Source organism: Gordionus sp. m RMFG-2023, chromosome 5 (genome assembly GCF_954871325.1).
Source record: "Gordionus sp. m RMFG-2023 chromosome 5, tfGorSpeb1-WG-v2, whole genome shotgun sequence".
NCBI lineage: Eukaryota > Metazoa > Nematomorpha > Gordioida > Chordodea > Parachordodidae > Gordionus > Gordionus sp. m RMFG-2023.
The window spans coordinates 23,804,268-23,825,508 of NC_088779.1; the positions used below are offsets into that span (position 1 = coordinate 23,804,268).

Consider the following 21,241-nt stretch of genomic DNA (forward strand, 5'->3'; position numbering starts at 1 on the left):
TTTTATAAATATTGCTTTGTTTCATTTTCACTAAACCTGGGTTCGGGATAAGTCCATAACATTATACATTATATTTATTAGTATTAATTAATAATTTAAGTTTTTGTTAGGTTTAATATTAATTACAAGTACTATTTTATTTTGAAAATTTTTATTTGGAAAAATTTTACAGGAATTTTTGACGATTTTCTCAAAAAATATTTTAGGGATTTTTTTCCCGGGGATATTTTTTCCTATATTGTTAATTTTATAAAAATAATTTAATATTTTATAGGATTTAAAAAATGGGGAATTTTTTTCCGATGAAATTATTTTCCGGGGAATTATTTTTCTATGATAATTTTTTTCCCGGAGAATTATTTACCTGGGAATTTATTTTCCGGGGGTACTCCGGGGATTTTTATTTCCGGGGAATTATTTTTCGGGCCTAGATTCAATTTTAGTATTCATTTTTGTTTACTTCACGGCGAATTCGTGCTAACTGTGAATGCAGGGTTAAGTGTAGAGCGCCCGGATGGCAAGCAGGAAAAAATGGTAGCCATATAAGGGTTTCTAACATTTCCTCGACAAATTAAATTTACTATTTGTAATATAAGTTCACGAAAAACATACACCGACCTGATTCTTATTCCTACGTGACCATGGATAGATGTTTTGTTGCGTAGTCAGCCAATTTTAGCCGACTCCAAAACGGCTTAGCAGAGTTTTTAGGTAACAAAAATCGGATAAAACTAATTAGTCAAAAAATTAAAAAACGACTAAGGAGCTCGGCTAATCGTCTGTCCCAGCGTTACGTAATAAATTATAAATAAATAATAATTAATTAAGGCTAAGGCTTATCCTACGTAAAGCTGATGGACGATTAGCCGAGTTCCTTAGCCGATGCCAAATTTTGACTAACTAATTTTAGCCGATTGTAAAGATATGCCTAATTAGGCTTAGATGAGATTTTTAGCCGATTATGCAATACAAGATAGATACCATAAACCATCCATTGTTGTTTTCCATAAACAAGAAAAAACTTTTTTCTTTTATTACCTTCGGTACAATAAGGTCCTCTGAAGGCGGTCCAGGCGCAATCGCATTTGGCGTAAGACCACATTTCGTAACAAGTGCCGTTATTTTGGCATGGGTAATTGTCGGAGATCCGGCAGGCGCCCATGCAACCCACAAGTATGCCCATATTTTTTAATTCTTTTTTGTGGCTCAATCCAGGTGTCCTATGAGAATTGAGGAGAGAGTTTATAGCTTCGACCTTGGAAACTAAATCTAAAAGTTGGCCGTTCACGGTAAAAACCCTCATGCAACCAATGTAACCGTCGGTCATGTCCGCTTTTCCGCCTTTAAAAAAAATATATAATACACTAGGCTCTCCTATTTAAAATGCTTATGATTCTATATATTAGACCACCTGTTTAGAAACGTGATTTTAACCTTTCCAGTTTCAACATGTTATTTTTTGCAAATAAGAAAAACAATCCCTCTAAATTATTAGAAATGGTATTTATTTGATTTAATCAACATATTTTGACTAGTATTTTTAACATTTTCTAATTCTAAGAACATATATAATAATATAGTATCAATTAGTGATCTGAAGCGGGCCTAATTTCCCAAACCCGGCCCGGAATTTCTTTTAAAAAATTTGTCTGGACATGCCCGATCCCGAACAAATTTTTTTTATTTGTTCTGAAAAGCCCCAAAATAAAAATTAGGGTAAATTCTTAACAAAATAAGAAGAAAAAAGAAATTAGCATAATAACAAAAATATATATATAAAAAAAGGTAAATACAAAAATATATAATATATTGTGAAGAGGAACTATATATATATATATAAAATAATAATGGAATAGATATACATTCCATATAGAACCTATTCCAATCCTAAGCGTAAAATTGATACAATTAAAATAATGATATTTATCTATTTTATTCTATTTACAAATAGATGATGTGAAAATGAAGGGGAAATATAATATTCATATTCCTTGGGCCACGGGACTGGATTTATATTTTATTAATAAAGTTACTAACCAGCCGGGTCCTGTATAACTCTAATTCTGAGTATGAAAATAAATTGCTATTCAAGATTTCAAAAAGAACGAGTTATACCTATAATCATCAAAAATTCTTTGTTATCTGGTATTGGCAAATCCATTTACATATACACTCAATTATTAATAAAATATATAATATATTTTTTTTTAAAAAAAGAACTAACCTATAACAAACTTTCTCGTCAATTTTAGGGCCTTGAAGTTGGCTTCCATCTCCGATAAACTTTCGGGTCTATAAGAATCAGCCCAAAATCTGACTTCTTTCTTGCTCCACTCAATGTTAACCAAATGCCATTCGTTGTTATTAAACGAGTCCGTGGCCATGATCGTTAAAATTCGATTCCCATCTCCGGTATTAAATTCTAGTTGTAGCTTTCTGCCGTCTTTAATTAAATAACAAATATTTTATTTTATATTTCTTTCGAATCCTTTTCTCTTTAGATCAGACCAGTTTCTTAAAATAACCAGATTTTGGAACAGAACTCGGGTGGGTAATCAAACCGATTTAGTATCCGTTACAAGTGAAAAAATTTGATCCTGATCTCTTACACACATATATATATACATATAATATTATAAAATTTGGCATTAAGGAGCTTTATGAATAAGTGTTACGTATAAAATAGGTGTTGGTAAATAATTCACGTACGGAAAAGTTATTTATAGATTTCACATTTAAGTCGATTATGTGAATTAAAGGGAAGGAGTATGGGGTAACATATATTAGCTATTGGCGAAAGCCTGATGTTGATTAGGGTGTTTGTATCAAAATAATGCCTTAAATTTCACAATTTTTTTAAAATTCATTTTAAAGTTAAAAGTTTTTTTTTGTATCTCATCTGCTTGATTTCGTCAAAAAAACACATTCATATGTGTTTGGGCGTATATATCGTGGGATAATTTTTCACAAAAAGCATCTTTAAAAAAATGTTTCTTGTATTTAAATAGGAGATTAAACTATAATTAATACAAAGCAATAAATAAAGATTTTATGCTAGATTATAAGATAATAATTTTGATTTGTGAATATAGAACACTATAATATTCAGCCGATGATTCTTCGCTTAAAACTAATTTAAAAAAAAATAAGGGCTATTTACCGATTACGTTTGCCCTCGTAACTTGAGTCAACATTTAAACATTAAACAAATTGCTGTTTTTGTTTGAAATCACAAATTTTTAAAAATTTAGCAGGAAGCGAACCTATTAATTTAAGGCGGAAGTAAGTGATGGTTCCGTCGGTGCCTAAATTTTCGAAAAATACTGCGGATAAATGGGAAGTTTTGAACTCGAATTGTATATCCCCCGAATCGGTTATAATCAAGGGAGGAAAAGTAAGAATCGCTTTAGCTCTCTTGAACGTTACCACGTTTTCGAACAATTCTACAAAATGTGCAAAAAATAATAATATGAATAAATTATAAACTTTTTTTCAGATGGTTATAGCTATAAATATAAAATGTTATGTTCATCATTAAAATTAGTAAATCTCATTAATACTAAATTTATCCACAATTTTATAATAACAATTATAATAGGTAAAGATAAATTTTTTTTTAAAAAAAACATAAAAATAAATGTGTTTACGATCGCCAGTGCACAACAAAGGCCCAACAGTGTAATAAGCTTTACGATCTTCTGCCAAGGTGCCAGTATCGCCGATTCTGTAATGTATATTTCATTGAATATAGTGAAAAATATTTAAAACATTATAATATTTGAAATGCTTTATTCAAAATAAAATGCTTAAAAAGGCTATATCCAAAATCCCCCTTTTTAAAAAAAAAAATTCGAAAAGTTTTAAAACTTTCCCAAATTTAAAATTTTTTTAATGAAATGTTAAATTTATATAAAAAAATTTCTAGAATTAAATTTTGGACATGTATTTTTATATTTAAAATTAGCTTATATTTATTTATATACAAATTTACGAACTTATTTTTAAAAAAAAAAATATTTTGGACACAGTATAAAGAAAAAAATTGATTTAGTATTAAGATATGAAAAGTGGGCGAACTATAGGATACTTCACCTTTATTAGAAGAGCATTATTTATAAGAATTGTCTAATAAATCAAAAAAAAATTCTTTTTTAAAAAAAAAAAAACTTTAATTACGCGATTTCAACGACCGGTAAATGCTCCTTCTCCGTTATAAACCCTGAATCTTCCGTTAGGTAGGGTTTGTACGAGTCGCAATTACAATATTTATCCTTATCAATGCAGTTTTGTTTGACCCCACAAGCACATTTTCCTGAACCGGAAGGTGCCCCTCCCCAATAATACATGGGTTGGTTGTGCCGGGAGACCCACCAACTCATGGGCGTGTTCCAATCTACGGTGAATGCACAAATACATAAATTCTACAAATATTTTCTCTTATAATATTTGGTCATAACCAGGGTTGCCAGAACTCCCACTTTCGACGTAATATCCCAATTTTTTTATATTAGTTTACGCTAAAACACGCTGTCTATTGATTTACGCTTTCTCCCGATTTTCCTAATATAAAATTCTCCCAAATTAATTTTTTTTTTCGATCTCCAAAATCTTTCCAATTTAAAATAAAATAATATTTAATATCTTTTAATTTAAAAAAAAATTGTTACGATAAATCATATAATTATTTTCTCTGATTCTGATGATGAAAATGATTATTATGCGAATGTGAAGTAAATATTTTATATAATTTTTAGAAATCAATCTACATAAGATGATGGAAGTAAACAATTTATTATTTAAAATTTTAACAGTTTTATATAGCCAATAAAAATTTGTGATTAATTAAATAAAGTTTTCTCATGATATTTCATTTCATTTCTTTTCCAATTTTATTCCATTAAATTATTTATAAATTACAGTTTAAAAACAAGTTTAACATCTAAAAAAATGTAAATCGCAATATCAAAATAACTGGAATTCCATTTATTCATGGGTCAGGGAAGAAGAATGTAGCTTAAATGCAATTTGTATAATGTGCAATATAAAATTTATTTCAGCCATAGAGGAGAAAAAAATAATTTATATGATGATAATATTGCGATAGCCGAAACAACATTCATCTATCAAATGATAAAACATTCGCTTAGTTATTTATCTGCATATTGTGCTGCAAATTTATTGCCTATACACTTTCCTGATTCAAAAATAGCCAAAAGGATAAAATGTAAAAGAACAAAATCATCAGTGTCAAATATTCTAGGTCCTAAAACTAAGAAATACGTCAGGATAAGGAAAGTCATCCATTTTCTCTATTAACCGATGTATCAAATAATGGAAATACTAAAACATTTCCAATAATGCTGCGCAATTATAATAAAGAAAGAGGTGTGTCGAGTAAACTTCTAAGAAAAATTCCATCGGATTTGCAAAGCCTTGAAAATGTGACCTTTCACTATCAAATGTAACAGCTTTTTATGATGATAACGCAAGTGTGAATTTTGAAAAAGGCAAATTGTAATGGCAAAATTATTCATTTTGAATGAAAATATTATCCTCATTGGTTTCCTGTGCCATACAATTTACAATGCAGGAAGAAAAGGGCATGCTCAATTATCAATAGACAGAGAAATAAATGGTTAAGCCGAATTCAGCAGATCTACAACAAATGGGTTATATGTTGTTTAAAAAAAATCATGGATTCTCAGGATATTGAATGGTCTGAACTTCTACGAATTGTTCTAACAAGATGGCTATCATTAATACCAACTCGAAAGACTTAATAAAAATTATTTAGTTATTTAATCGTATTTTTTTATCTCCAAAAAATCCCAATTCAATATTAAAATTCTTTTTTGAAAATGTATTTGCCGAGACTTATTAGGCCTAGTTATTAATATGTAGATGACCTTACGTGGTTAAAAAAATTTAAATCCCAAAATTTAATTGCAGTGGAGATATTTTTATTAATGAATAAATTAGTTAAAACTTTAAAGCCCAAGTTATCAATAAATAAATTGGAAAATCTAAATATTACGAAGTTCGATAATAAATTCAAATTTGGGGAAGTTAAATTAATAATAATCAATTTATTTTCATTTAAATAAAGAAATAATTACCGGGAAAAAAAATAAAAATCATTTTTTATAAAAGAAATTTTTTTTTTTGAATTATTGTTAAATTCTCCCGCTTTTTATTTGAATAAATCTGGCAACCCTGGTCAAAACCATTTTCAAGGGGGAAGAGGATGATGTTCTTTGAACCCCTCCTTTGATTAATATTTAAAGCAATAAATCTAGGGGGTCTGAAAATATAAAACATGGGCCGGGCCAAAAAAAAATTTTGAAAAATAATTCAGCCCGAGTTATGCAGATGGTACCTCTGCAGGTCTCCAGATATATATAATATAAATAGTATTTAAACTTGGACTGTTCATCAGCCTAGCCATAAGGCATTCGTATTTTATGTTTTGTTTGCATGACAACGATCTATTAACGAACAAATCCAATAAATATGGGTCATCGCCCATTCCTTCGTAATAAAGTCTTTGCTTGTAACTTCCGGCTTCGGGATATCCCGTGACCATGTTACGTTCCCATTGAAAGTTGTGAGAAAGGATGGTTTGAGTAAGGGAAGAACTGATATCAATCAAAACAATATTTTTTAAAAAAATGAAATATTTAACTATCTTAAAACCTATGACAAACTATTGATTTAATTCTAACATAATTTGAAAATGAGAAAATTATGATAGTCTTTTACAATGACTATCATCCGAGAGTTATTGTTATTAATTATTTTCTCATAAAATTATATATGACACTTATATCAAAGTAATGTGGATGTTATGCGTAGCTTAGCTAGCTGCGGGACATTATATATCATCTAAGATATCCCTCCTCCTCCCCCCACACCATGTGCATGTTCAGCTTTTAAGATAAACAGCAATTTATTCTAATCACTATTATTTATTTATTTTTAAGAATAAACATGTAGCGAATTTTAAAATATAAATATTGATAAATTTTTAAAATATTGGTTTAACATAATTTTATTTTAAACGGGTTAAACCTAAATTTGGATTAAACATTGGTAGTAGTGTTTCACGTAAAAATGCATAAATAATAAACTATTAATTCAAAAAATGAAATCGATTATAACTACTGAATAATTAATAAATAATATTAGATCAATATTGTATAACACAATTATATTTTTTAAAGATATGAGTAACAAAATATAACCTTTTAATAAAGTATCTATTTTTTAATACCCAGTATCAAGATTTTGACGATGTGGCGATGAGTTTTCACTGAAATCACAAACGACCCTAAATGGCTTAGCTGGCCCACTCCCGTCCATATCAATGATCAAGGACGTCCCGGTTAGTGATATGGCTGAACTCGTGGTAGCTAATTCAATTTATTAAATGTTAAATTGCTATTACAGGATATGAGTTTTTTTTATCATAATCACATTAGCTCAATTCTCTAAAGATTAGATAAATAACTATAGATAAAATTTAATTAAAAGAACTAGATTTAAATTTAACTTTATCCTATTTCTTTTACCTTCATTATTTTTTATAAAAGAATATTTATAAAATAAGGACAGAATCTGGTTTCCACTTATTTAGAGGTATATTTTTACATCAATCCTATTATGGCAATCATTACATTTTGCACCATCTCGTTCATACTTGAGATGCAAAATTGTAATTAAAAACACCTTCTTTTAAAGTTCATAGAAAACGAAAAAAATCACTGATTTGTACAAAATTTCCGGGCCGAAAAAACTTTTTTTTAAAATTTTAACGAGACCGATTTATAATCCAAATACTAATTTAACAAACCTTTGTATCCGGTCTCCTTATATTCGTCCCGTTTGGTATCCGAATCTTCGAATCCATTACTATGGTATGGCGAACTAGTCGAGGGCGAACTGTACAAATTTCGCCTTTGCTTGTAAGCCTCGCAAGATAAGGGGTGAATGGACGAGTGACAAACGGGTCCCGTGTACCCGGTCCCGTCGCATACGCAATAAAAATCGAACCAATCTTGGGTGCATACACCTTCGTGTAGACAAGGGTTTGGGGTGCATCTTAAATGCGTACATTTTATAGAGATTATAATTTAAGGTATAAATTGCACCAAATATTCGTTCATTTTTAATAACACAAAAAAAGGAATTATATTATTTTCAGAAGATATATATCATATGATAATATTATAATCTAATCTATTATTTTTTTTTCTAAGACATGTTATGAGCCCATAAATTAAATCAATCTCACAAAACCTATCCACAATCGTACAGGCATCGATGCTTATTCCCTGGCTGATATCTTTTGGAGTTAGAGAAGCTAGGGGGATCATTCTACTATCCAAGTATAGGGATCTGATGCAACCTAAATAACCTGGATCTTCGTCGGGAGTCACTCCTCCTATTATATAAAATTTTAAATATAAATATATTTCATAATTAAATCTAATAAAACACATAATCTCTTATTTATATAAATTTAAATCTACATAAATACTAACCTCCGATTTGATAACTTTTCCCGGTTCTGATATCTATTTTCCTTCGGGTCAAACTTTTCCATTGATCGACATCTAAGAGTATTTCGTTGGTTTTGATATAGAGGGTGACCCTGTGCCAAATTCCATCGTTAAAATGCTTATTTTCAAAAGGATCTATACTTTGCTTGTTAGAGGTTTCGCTATATAGGTTAGCTAGATTAACAATGCCTATTTTAAATTTTTTTTAAAAAAATGTGTTTGAATAGAGAGTCAAGAGATTGATTGAGATAAAATTATGGATGATTATTTTTAGTACAAAAACTTAAAAATTTTAAGAAATATTTAATTTAAATTTTATATAAATCTTCAAAATTTTTGCTCAAAAAATTTTTTTTTCAACTCTGAATTAAATTACCTGAAAAAAGAAAAACATCTATAAATTTGTTTTAAAAAAATTTAAAATGTTGAGAACAAGAATAAATGGCAAAATTATTTCAAAAAAAACAACTGTAAGTGCCAGTTGTCATATATTCTAATATAGGATTGGCCATTGGCATGCTGCGCCGTTATTACGAAGACACTTAAAGACAGAAAAAAATGGCAAACATATGACCAAAATACAAAGCAAGATCAAATATAATTTATCTAAAATATTCAAAGTGTAACAAAGGAAAACCTTCAAATGGGGAAGACATCTGCGAGGCGACTCTTAAGGTTAGAGTGATCCTTCCTTTAGCCAGCAACAAACTTATGTAACCGCCCGCTCCTCCTAGTTTATGATGGGCTAGCAATCCGTTGCTGTGAAAAGTTCGAAACTCGAGCGATATATTCAAAGCGCTTATGCCATCTAAGGCCGGCCATTCAAAGTTCGCTTCGGGAAGGGTAAAGGTTACTGCTGGGGATTTTTTAATCTTTTTTTTAAAAAAAATTTTGTTCCATTAGGGATTTTTTTTTTTCCATGAATTTAAAAAAATAATGATAAATGATTTAATTGTAACCATCATCTAAATCAAAAGCAGCCATTAAATGGTTTAGCTGACCCATCCCCGCCCTCCATAAATGGACTTCAAAATATATTATAAATGATGCATTAAATTATAAAATTTCGTACTCGACACATGTCGCCGGGGTTGTTCAAAGTTTCGAACCCTTTGGCATTCTTACGAGTCTCGTAGATTATATTGATATCGTTGATCAAAATATTATCTACGCATCCTTTAAAGCCTCTAAGTTGGGAAGATATTGCCAAGTTGTTTTTGGCTGTCGGTGGTAAGTATATGCCTCCAAAAGTTATCTTTTTTTTATATATTATGTAAATTTTATTTATTTTTTTTAAAACAAAAATAATTTTAAGTAACGAACTATAATATATTGATAAATGATAAATAAAACAAAATTTTAGTCAAAATAATCCCGTTTTAAAAAATCGACCCAAATCGGGCCGTTATACAACACTTATTTGGCCTGAACTTTATTTTTAATTCTAAAATATTGATGTTATTTCAAAAACCTTACGCCTCATTTATAGTAAACGCGATTAGTTCAAGCGGTGTGGTATTTAACGTTATTGGAATCACAGCGGTTCTTCGCAGAAATAATAATTTTTGCAATATACGTCGCAACTTTTTCAATTTTATCATAGAGTTTTCATCATCTGGCGACATAATTATAAATTATACCTATTCATTAGCTTGATTTTGCACAGCTTGAACAAATCGCGTTGAATAATTTAAAAAAAATTATAATAGAAGTTGGAGTCTTATGTTTTCCTGGTTCGTCTCATTTCTAAACAATAACATAGTCTGTTTAGCTGGTTATAGCTTCCTATAAACAGTCTAAAAAGAAAGAGGCTATGGGTAGTATCTTTGTGGGAAAAAAATATATAAATAACAAATAATATTTATTTAATGTAAGCGGTTATGAAACAATCCAAAAGAGGGTGTCCTAGTTCAAAATCTTTTTAGCCTGGGCTAAACCGAAATAAATTTCAAGAATAAGATGAACCAGGACAATAACTTATCATTTCTTTTTAAATCTAATCTAATGGGAAAAGATTTTATAATCAAGGTTATTTTAATTTTTAAATGTTCTTTTTTTTTATACATTCAAATTTTAATATTTTGTATCGATGCAATAAAATTCTATCTTTTTTAGATTTTAAGGATTCTTTTGGTGTTCAAATAAAATTCGCATTGAAAATATACCAATAATCGTTTTCCATTGAAAAAAAAACATAGCCTAAAATAAATTTAAAACACCCACTCATTTTTATAGCTATGAGCACAGAAGATACCCTAAGAATTTTTTAACACCCACCTCCCCCGCGCATTGTTGAATATATTTCCATCTTTAACCGACCAAGACAACGAGTTCTTAACCACGAACTAAACCTTCACCTAGGGGTCTTTTTCTTTTAGAAAACTTGGAAAAAAAGTTACTCTTAATCAAAGTGAAATTTAACCGATTTTAGGCATTGTCCAACTAATAACCCACCCTCCTAGTAATATGAATGAATTTTACGTAATTATCCAAATCTAGAAGCGAAAAACTTCCGGGTATAAGCGATTGATTTTTCATTTGATCTACGGTCATGGTGAGGTTTTTGCCGTTCCTTTCTAGCATGACATCGTGCCAACGATTGTCGTCCAAAAGGTTACCGACAGTCAAGGGTTCCAACGAGACTTCGTGATTGTCGCCTTTTTATATAAAGAAGGTTGCAATGATTATAAAATTGTAACCTTGTTATTAGCGTCTATAACTCTGTACTAAGTAATTTGCAGAGTTTGAAATGCTCTTCAATATAAAAAAAATCAAGGATTTAAGGATTTTTGATCTCCAAAAAATTTTTTAAATGAAGATTTTTTTGTTAAAACATTAAATTTTTGCGAGGATGAAGCATCCATTTTTGAACATCAATCATTTTTAATATTATAAGATGCAGTTACATCGTAACTTACCCAATTACCGGCTTTTTATTCAAAATGGTTGCATAATCACAAATGTTTTTTATATTTTTTTTTAAAAAAAAACCCAGTTTCACGTAGAGCCTCAATTTGCTGTCCCTCAGCTCTAAAAATATTAGGTCTCCTTGACTTCCGGGGCTATGCATTAGGATGCCATCTTTGTAACTTGTCAAAAATCTGAGCCGGATTACTTCAGAAGTTCTGTGTATTTGATCATCGCTTATATTGTATCGAATAAGATCGCCATTTCCGGAAAAACTAATCACGTTGGACTCTGTATAAGAAAATTAGTTTATTTATATATTTGAAAAAAAAAATTGGAAAATTCATCCACTATATCTTTTCTTCATAGTTAGTTACTAGTGCTTAGATTATGGAATCTATTAAGGAAATTATAGGTTGTATAATATAATTTTGGCTAAAATATAACATTAATTGGTTAAATCGAGCTCTTTAACAAAACCAGAGTACAATCTATTCAATTCTATTTTTATTTTATATACCTCTTTAAATATACATTTAGTTTTTTTTTTAATATATGGCTAAATATTTGGTAATAGGCAAAACATTACGATAATCGCATCCAAAGAGTTCTACGCGTAAGGATATATATAAGTACCATTTTTGCGGATTTATTCGAATAAAGCGAGCTATGATAGGAGGGTAGAAATTATTGCGAACAGATGTCTGTGAATCATAATTTCCTTTAAAAACCTATATTTCGTGTATTAAGAAAATTAAATTATGATTAAAATTTATAATATTTTAAAAAAATGCATATCGGGTAGCTACTCTTTAAAATATCGTGTTATTAAAGGGTATTGGCTGGATGCATAAAATTTTTGATGAACAAAAATAGGGTATATCTTCAAAACATCGTTATACCCACCCGCTACCTCCATTTATCTATAAATTTTGTTTAATCCGCCCGCCTAATGTTGAAAAATTATTTTAATGGCTTGATTTGGCTCTTTATTTATTTAAATGTATATTTAATTAAACATATATAATATGGAATATTATGAAATAAAACTATTATTTTTAATAAATTGAAAGTTTGTTCTCCTCATTTCACCTGAAAAATAGCAAAAGTTCCGCCTACGCCCACCCCTTACTTTTAAAAAATTTTCAACCCGCCCCCCCCACCAGCCCAATGTTGAAAATATTATAAAAACCCCGACCATGCCCATTCAATGTATGGAAGGGCGTGGGCGGGCGGAGGGAAAACCCGCCCAATGCAGATCTCTAGTATATACGTTAATTTTTAATGATATAATAATAGCTAGGAAATTTTTTTATTGACTGAAATAATTTTTTTTTATAATAACTCAAATAAGGATAAGGAGTAGTTAAAGGTTAAAAATATATAGGATAAGTCCAACATCCTCATCTAATTTTAATTCAACTAATAAATATAAATTTCTGAAAAAATACAATGCAACGTGTATTTGGAAGAAATTATTTCAATCTTTTAAAAACAGCATTTAAAATAATCACAAGATATTTACTCAGTAAAAATTTGTTAAACAAAATGAAAAGGATTAAAAATATAGTAACCGAAAGATAAGATAAAAATATGACCCTTTATTAACGATGGGTGGACAAATATAAGAGTTGTATGTGTTATAAATTTTATTATAGCAAAACCAAGTTCCATTTTCTATAAATTGATTAAAACTGGGACCAATATCCATAAGGGAGAATACATATATCTAGTGAATTTTATTAAAGTAATTGTAGAAATAGGAAACACAAAAATAAACATTATAATAAATAATGCAAGTAATGAAAAATGCTTAGACACTTGTGAGAATTAAATATCTAATTATCGAATACATATGGACTTAATTTGCTTTTAAAGGATCTAGCAAATAAAATATTGCTAATTTAAATTTTAATAGCAAAAACCCCAATTATTATAAAATATGTAAAATTCAACATTCTTCTTATATGTTTAAGGAAAAAGATATAAATAGGATTATTTCCTTAAAGTTGCCTACCTCTCCCAACTCTTTGCACAGTAGTTATGAAAATTAACAGTCTGCTAAAAAAATAAAGGCGGCAATACTACATATTTTTAGAGGTAAGAGAACTTGATCTTCTTGATAATTAAGTTTTTTAAATGATACACATCTATCCAAATTTATAAAGTCATTTCTACACAAATAGAGGAAGTCGAAGCGGACAAATCAACCTTATATGCCGTTCCTCAAGCATTTATTCATATCAGGGAAATCTCTTACGGAATAAAATTATAGAGATAGAACCATTTATAAAAGGAATCGGAAAATATTTTATTGCCGAGACTTAGATTTTATAAACCTATTTTCAGGATACCTAGATTTAGATGTTGCGAGATATATGACAAATTTCTCGATTTAAAGATAATCGTTTCAAGTGAAGATAACACACTAAATAACTTAAATTATATCAAACTTATTTAAATAACAAATTAATAGTCTAAATATTTTTGATAAAACATTTTTAAAAAATCAATATTAAATTTTTAAAAGGAAATTTCCCATTTTTTCCAGCTCCCCCTCTCCCAATTTTCCGTGAAATTTACATGCCTAAATGAATCTAAAATTTTATTGTCCTTTTCCTCGTCATAAAAGTAGGGTGCTAGCATAGTAAATCATAGTTTTGGTAATAACTTTATTTTTAGCCATATTTCAGCTGTGGGGTTTCAAATTTGAAAAGATAGCTTACTTAAACCAAAGTGAAATAAAAAATTTATAATTTTATTAATGTTTAGCTAATTTTTTGCGACAAGTACATAAATTTACTGTCGTAATTGGCAATAAAATAAAAAATAAATGTCACATTTGAATATGTTTATTTACTTAACCCGGCTTCGAATTTTTTTTCAAGCTTTGATTTTTAAAGACCCTGCCCTAAATTTACAAAATGTCGTTATTTTGAATAATAACGGTTGTATTATATACATTGTTTCATACGTAATTTAAGATATGGGCAATAAATTAATATTAAGCGCGTCATATGGTTTTATAACTGATTAATTAAAATAATTTAAATTTTTAAACTTCATTTTCAAATTCAAACATTTGATTATAAATATTAACATACCAAAATTATTAAAAAATAAATATTTAGGGGTTAAGTTGGTGGTGTTTAATGACCCATGTATAGACATAAAGTTGAATAGGCAAATTTCGATCGATATTCATTTGTCGAAAGTAAAAGCTCCCTCTGAATCGCCTGTGATTAAAAGTAACCTATGCCCCATTGTTTTGACTAATTTTTGGGCTTGGGGTTCAAATCCACAGGTGTCTGAAACTACCCGAGCTATCAGATACTTTAATTCCGATCATGATATTTAAGCCCGATCTGGCCATTAAAAAAAATCTATCCCAAAAAAAATTAATTTAAATTATTTGAATAGAATGCAATCGAATTATTGGATATTATAAATGAATAATAACACAATTATTAAATTTGTACTGAAACGAACAGTATAATTTAATTATACGATTCGTAATAAAAAAATAAAAAAATGAATTTTTAGTTCAAGTAATGTTTATAAAAAAAATTTAAAAAATAAATTTTAACGTTGGTGTTCATTAATTTACGAAAAGTACTAATAGATTAATGAGTTCTATTATTTATTCCCCCCTCCATAAAATATAAGTCTCATTTAATTGCGTATCAAAAAAGAAAAACTTCAAACACATGTAGCTAATCAATTAGGTTAGTATAATTATAAAATAAACCCCAATTTAAATGTGTAAAATGTAATATTTATTTTATGTAACACAAGGTATATACAAAATCTATTATTGTAATAGAACAAGTAGTCAAGAGATGGATGGGTGGAGGAGAAAAGGGGAGGGAGGGGCGAAGCTAAACTCCCCCAAAATTAGGGGATGCCAATTTTTCTATAAATTTTGAGTTATCACGGTGGGGAATTCTACTGAAAACTATAACCAAAACGTTATGAAATTTATTACCACCAAAAACGAGTCCGATATAGGGCGTTGGTTTTAATTGGGATGTAAAAAAGAAGAAACGGAAAAAAACATAATATTAAATCTGGTTTGTTCTGGCAAATAGGCATACTGAATCTCGCGTTAGGCCTGATTTATGATAAACATGTTTTGTTCGAGCGATGCGACAATTAACGCTATAGAAATCACAGCTGATTCTTGATAGCGATACTAATTTTTGAGTGATAACATATGTTTTTTTTCAAATTTTATCAAAGTTTGTCGTTTCGCTCCACATTTATAAAAATTATATCTATTTATTGGCTTAATTCTGTAAATAATGCAGCGTAAAATACAGCACTTGAATAAAATGCAATCATGAAAACGAATTGGTTATGTTTTCTGTAAATAGACACTTCAATATTTCTCAATTATATGATTTAATTTGACATATAATATTATTTGTACTTATATAAAAATTTATTTTAAAGGTATTTATAATAAATTTTCACCTTTTCCATTATAAACAAATTTATAATAAATCAAATATAAAAAAAAAATCATGATGAGAAATATAAAGAATAAAAATTGATCAAATGAAATTACATTCTTAAAAATGATAAAAATAATAGCTAAAAATATAATATATTATATATATAGAAATAATTTTTAAACAACATATCAAATATTGTCCAAGGAAAAATGGGGCAATATGGTAAGCAAGGTAAAAAAAAAAAGGTAGCCTATAACTGCGCGTTCTTTAGACTACCATGATTAGAAATAAGAACTCCAGATTCAAGAAATATATTCCAAAAACTGTTATTTTAAGTTCATACTATACTCTTTTTTAAAAAAGTGAATAAGGTTCAAACTTTTAGATATATTAAATATAATCAGGACTACTTAGATCGATTGCTACAAATTTAAACCACAAGAGGTGGTGTTAATGAAACCCGATACTGCAACAGTTAGCAATAATATGTAGTATGTCAAAGTACAAAAACCATTTTTTTAAATATGGGGAGGAATAGATTCAAATGGTGTCAGAAATATATGAAGGTGGGTGCTAAAAAAGGGGCCAATTCTTTATTTTCTTAGAACATATTCTGAAACTTTAGAAGATCTACCAACTAAATCCCTCTGGAAAGTTTTGTGTTATTTTTTGATGTTAAAGAATTAAAAATAGGATAGAAATGTAATTTTAAAAAAAAAATTTTTTATAATGTAATGGATAAAAACTTTAAAACGAAAATATGGTTTCTTATGAGCTCACTTTTATTAAATATTTGAAATAATTTAAATAGTAATTGGGGGTGTCATGAAAACCGGCCCAAATTAGATCGTGAAATTTTTCAATCGGAGTTTTTAGTCCGCTCTGTAATTATATTTTAGGTGGCCCGACCGGTCAAATATGTTTTATCCAGAAATAATTAAATGTGCTAACAATTTTTTAATCTTAGAATTAAATAGTTTAAAAGTTGACCATCATATTATAGCCATCTATAAAATATATTTTAAATTTATTTTACAATATTTATAATTTCATCATTATTTATGATTTATATGTGCAGGCTTAATTGCCTAAACTCGGAAAATTCGAGTTTCGAGTGAATTGGGCAGAAAATAAATTTTTCTTCCTTTCTTTCTCTTTCGTCTTCCCTTTATTAAAAGAAATATAGCTCGTATTAATAAAACGAGGTCAAATAAAAATTGCTTAATTATATAGTGATTCAATTTTGATTTATGGCAGGAGGGGATATAAAATATCAAATATTATGTGATCAAGTCTCGGCGCAGTTAATTGCAGGAACAAATACGTATGATCGTATGACCCTATAGGGCCCCAATTTTTTATAACATGTTTAACGCGTGCAAAGATAGAGCGCGGTATTCGGTTAACCTAAATGAATTAATTTTTTATTTTAGCTGTTTTTTCCCATAATTAGTAACGCACCCTAAAGAGGGGAAAAATTCGGACAATTTCTTCATGAATTTCTGAGTAGTGAAAGCCAACGGGTCGGTTCAATTGGTATATGACAGGGACCAGACCGAATATCTATTTTTGAGGGCCACAGTCCGAACCGGTCTTTTATTAATATTTAAGCTTGCTTCATTATTGAATTAATACTATTTTTTTACCTAATTTTTTTGTATATTTTTAATCATGTTATTTTTCTAGAGGAGCTATTTTAGTTTTTGTGAATTTTTAGTTCATGATAACTATAAGTTTTTCAAAGAAACATTTTACTTATAGTCCCAATAAAAAATAATTATGGGTAAAAACGAAAATATTTTTAAAATACCAAAAAAATAGCCGGTTCAGGACCGGTCTTATTATTTAAGACCATGGTCCATCCGAGTGCATCCGATCTGAACCAAAAACCGGACCGTGACTTCACTACTTCTGAATATTGCTTTTTTTAATTTATAAAGTCGATATAAAAAATTACTAAAAATAAACACTCGTTCAAAGGTACAACCTAAAGTGTTTGAAGTTCATAATGTGTACTTAAAATATATATTTCCGGTTTCATCAGATTTTTCAAACTTATATAATGGCTTTCAGTAAATGATATAAAATGGAGATATTCCAAATTCTAATGAAATTCCGTATCCCAAAACGATATTATATATAACTATTTTCAAATAACTTTTGTCCATACAAAAATACATTTCCTGTTTCATTCGATATTTTAAACTTAAAACTAGCCTTTAAATTCCATATCCCAATACGACATAATATATAATTAATTACAAATAGCATCTTATTCTCGAGTATAAATATATTTTCAAAATTTTTTACATTATTCTTCGGAATCATGGTAACTTGAATAGTTAGGAAAAAAATTTGCCTAATAAAATAAAACTAATCATTAAATTTCACAAAATTTATGAAACTAGAACCTAGGGTTAAGCCGATCCATAAATTATTATAAAATTTTTCACCGATCCTATATTTTCCGGCATCCATACAAAACCGATCCGATCATAGATCTTGGTTACCGGATAAATTTGAGGGGAATATCGAAAAAAATTTCTAATTACGAATAATAGAAAATTAAGTTGGTTATAAATAATTAATAAATTTTGTTTAAAAAATATCATTTACTAATCAAAATCTGTATTCTTTAATAAATTATATCAACATTTTTCCTCTGATATATATATTATCGTTAAATCCCGGGTATGGGGCAAATTAGAAGATTTGATGTAACAAATTTAAATCTGAGACCAAATTACTTGCCGTTTATCATCAAAATCAAATATTTTTCATTTTAAAAAAACTATTAAAAATTATTAGTAATTAATCTTCAGAGGGGTGTAAAAATAGATCCTTAAATTTTCCCACACCCATAATAGGTAAAAAATATACCTTTTTAATTTAAAATTACTTAATATTGTAGTTGACAAGATAAAAATATAATTTTTCAAAAAAAATAACGAGGACATTGCTAACTTTGGGTATTCCATTTTGATCTTTATAATGAATCCATTCCTTATTATTTTCACTATATGTGATTAAAAATTCGGAAACAAACTCAAGTGTATTTGGACGCCCTTGAGTCACTATTGATGTTATTTGCTTGGTTGATTCAAGGTCAATTTGAAGATACTGATTGATATCGGTATTACTTGAAGTCCAAGCTAATATATATATATTATTATACATATAATAGAATATTTGTTGATATTTAAACAAATATTTTTTTAAAAAATTAAATAAATCTTAATCTATATGGAAATGAACAATTTTACTTCTTTTTATTAAATTTTTACATAATTTATTTAATCATAAATAAATCAAATTTTTATTCATAATTCATGTCACTTTACATAACTCAAAAGGGTCATATAGACATTTTTGTTAAATCATTTTTTTGCAATTAATAGTAAATACTATTTTTAAAACTTAATAAATATTATATATAAATTAGTCATTTACAACTTTATTTATTTGTATTTATTAATGGTGTATCTTTTTCAGAAAAAATAGGAGTTAAATAACTATTATCCGGTATTCATTAGTTTGAAGAAAACAAATCTTAATAATGAGAGGGGGGGGGGGGAGTATTATAAAATTATACTTTGTTCCTTCTGATTTTTTTTAATTTTGTAAAATTTTATGGTTCAGATTTTTTAATCCTACTTATAAATAAATATCACAGCCCTCTTGATAATGTTCATATATTTCCAGATAATCCTATTTATATTTTAAATAATATAATACTAGTATAGATTAAATATAAAAATTTCTAAAAAATATTCAGAATAAAAATATGGTTATGGTTATATAAAATATAATTAGATATGTTTTTAAATTATTTTATATATATATACACTATTTCTTAATATAGAATTAAATTTTTTTTTTTCAAAGATATTTATTTTAAATATATTGAATCTATATCATTATAAATTTTGAATAGTGACTAAATTTTACCAGTATCTTTATTCAATCGAGCATGGTGAGGCAATTTGATAGAAGAAAGTGAAGTGGAGGCTGTTATAGCATTATTTGATATTTTACCTGATTCAAGACCAAAAGGTTCATCACATTTTTCATATGACAAAGCATCTAGAAATAAAGTTATAGTTATTTTAAATCAATGCATAATATTACATTTCAAGATAATTAATACATATAATATTAAAATATGTATTAAGGTGTTCATAGTTTAAAAATCATTTTTGCAGGTAAAAAATCGTAATATTTATTCTTTAGGAAAACAAGTACGTTGGCAGTAAAAATATAATAAAGCAGCATACAATATTAATAAAATATATCTATTTCTTATTAAAGAAGAGTAAAGAAATCAATTCATTGATATTTTTATAGGCTATTGTGTATGTTGCAAGTGAGTGCAAACTTGAGTTGAAGTTGTGTATAGAAGGTTGATTAATTTATTATCAATGTTAATTATATCTCTCACTTATAATTCTTATTATAGTGGAATCTAAATAAAAGAAAGAATAAAATATATTTAAATAAATATGGATAAATATATATATAATATAAAAAATTTAATGATCGCGAATGGCAAAAAAATTAGAGTTTTTATACTCATAAATTAAATTATTTTCAGTTATCGCTATTCAAAATATATTTAAACAATTTATAAACTAAAAAAAAACTAAATATTCAAATCTATTTTCAATTTGCTTATTTCTGTTTATCATAAATATAGTCTACCGTTAAACATGAAAATTACACAAAATAAAATTTGAATATATCGACAAATATTATAATATAATTAAACGTACTTATAACAAAAAAAATTTGAATATATCGATAAGTCATGTAATTAAATGAACTCATAACAAGAAATATTTTCATATAAAATAATATTGTCTAACTATCTACATAATCACGACACCTTCCTCCTTAAATTTGTCCTTCCTATTCTATTGACTCTTCAGCTAAATTCCCTTTAATCACCTCTTCTTGAATGGGCTGGGATACTACCGAACTGTCATTAGCTACATATAGTGACGGGCAAACTCGCATTAGGTGATTGCCTCCGCATGACCAACAATCGAACTTCCTTTTCTTGGAACCTTCGGGCACCCATCGTCTCTCTGTTACTCTTGTTGGTTCTTGCAACATCTCACCGTAACAATTCTGAGCTTCTTCCCTAGCCGCGTCTAACCATCTTCTGGATTCCACCGTCCCGTCTATTTCTCTAATTTCTATTTTAATGATCTTATTCCCAATTCTAAAATACGACGCCATCTATAAACGAATTTAACTATATATGTAAAACAATATATATATCACCCTCACTATTATTATAATCCTAACTCATGATATCTCTCT

The 21,241-nt window shown here is 28.1% G+C and overlaps 1 protein-coding gene across 1 annotated transcript in view; it reads right to left on the reverse strand.

Annotated features, from left to right (window-relative positions):
- Positions 1–14,111, reverse strand: part of LOC135930270 (neurexin-4-like) — a 19,377-nt gene extending 5,266 nt beyond the window's left edge. The window contains exons 1-16 of the mRNA XM_065467049.1: positions 14,049–14,111; positions 12,055–12,196; positions 11,550–11,756; positions 11,040–11,215; positions 9,631–9,813; positions 9,196–9,430; positions 8,541–8,747; positions 8,296–8,440; positions 7,850–8,097; positions 7,271–7,409; positions 6,421–6,635; positions 4,177–4,393; positions 3,648–3,724; positions 3,264–3,443; positions 2,225–2,443; positions 1,039–1,341 (exon numbers count right to left, since the gene is read on the reverse strand). Of these exons, the coding sequence (XP_065323121.1) occupies positions 1,039–1,341; positions 2,225–2,443; positions 3,264–3,443; positions 3,648–3,724; positions 4,177–4,393; positions 6,421–6,635; positions 7,271–7,409; positions 7,850–8,097; positions 8,296–8,440; positions 8,541–8,747; positions 9,196–9,430; positions 9,631–9,813; positions 11,040–11,215; positions 11,550–11,756; positions 12,055–12,196; positions 14,049–14,111 (2,956 nt within the window). The remainder of the gene's footprint in view (positions 1–1,038; positions 1,342–2,224; positions 2,444–3,263; positions 3,444–3,647; positions 3,725–4,176; positions 4,394–6,420; positions 6,636–7,270; positions 7,410–7,849; positions 8,098–8,295; positions 8,441–8,540; positions 8,748–9,195; positions 9,431–9,630; positions 9,814–11,039; positions 11,216–11,549; positions 11,757–12,054; positions 12,197–14,048) is intronic.
- Positions 14,112–21,241: the final 7,130 nt, after the last annotated feature.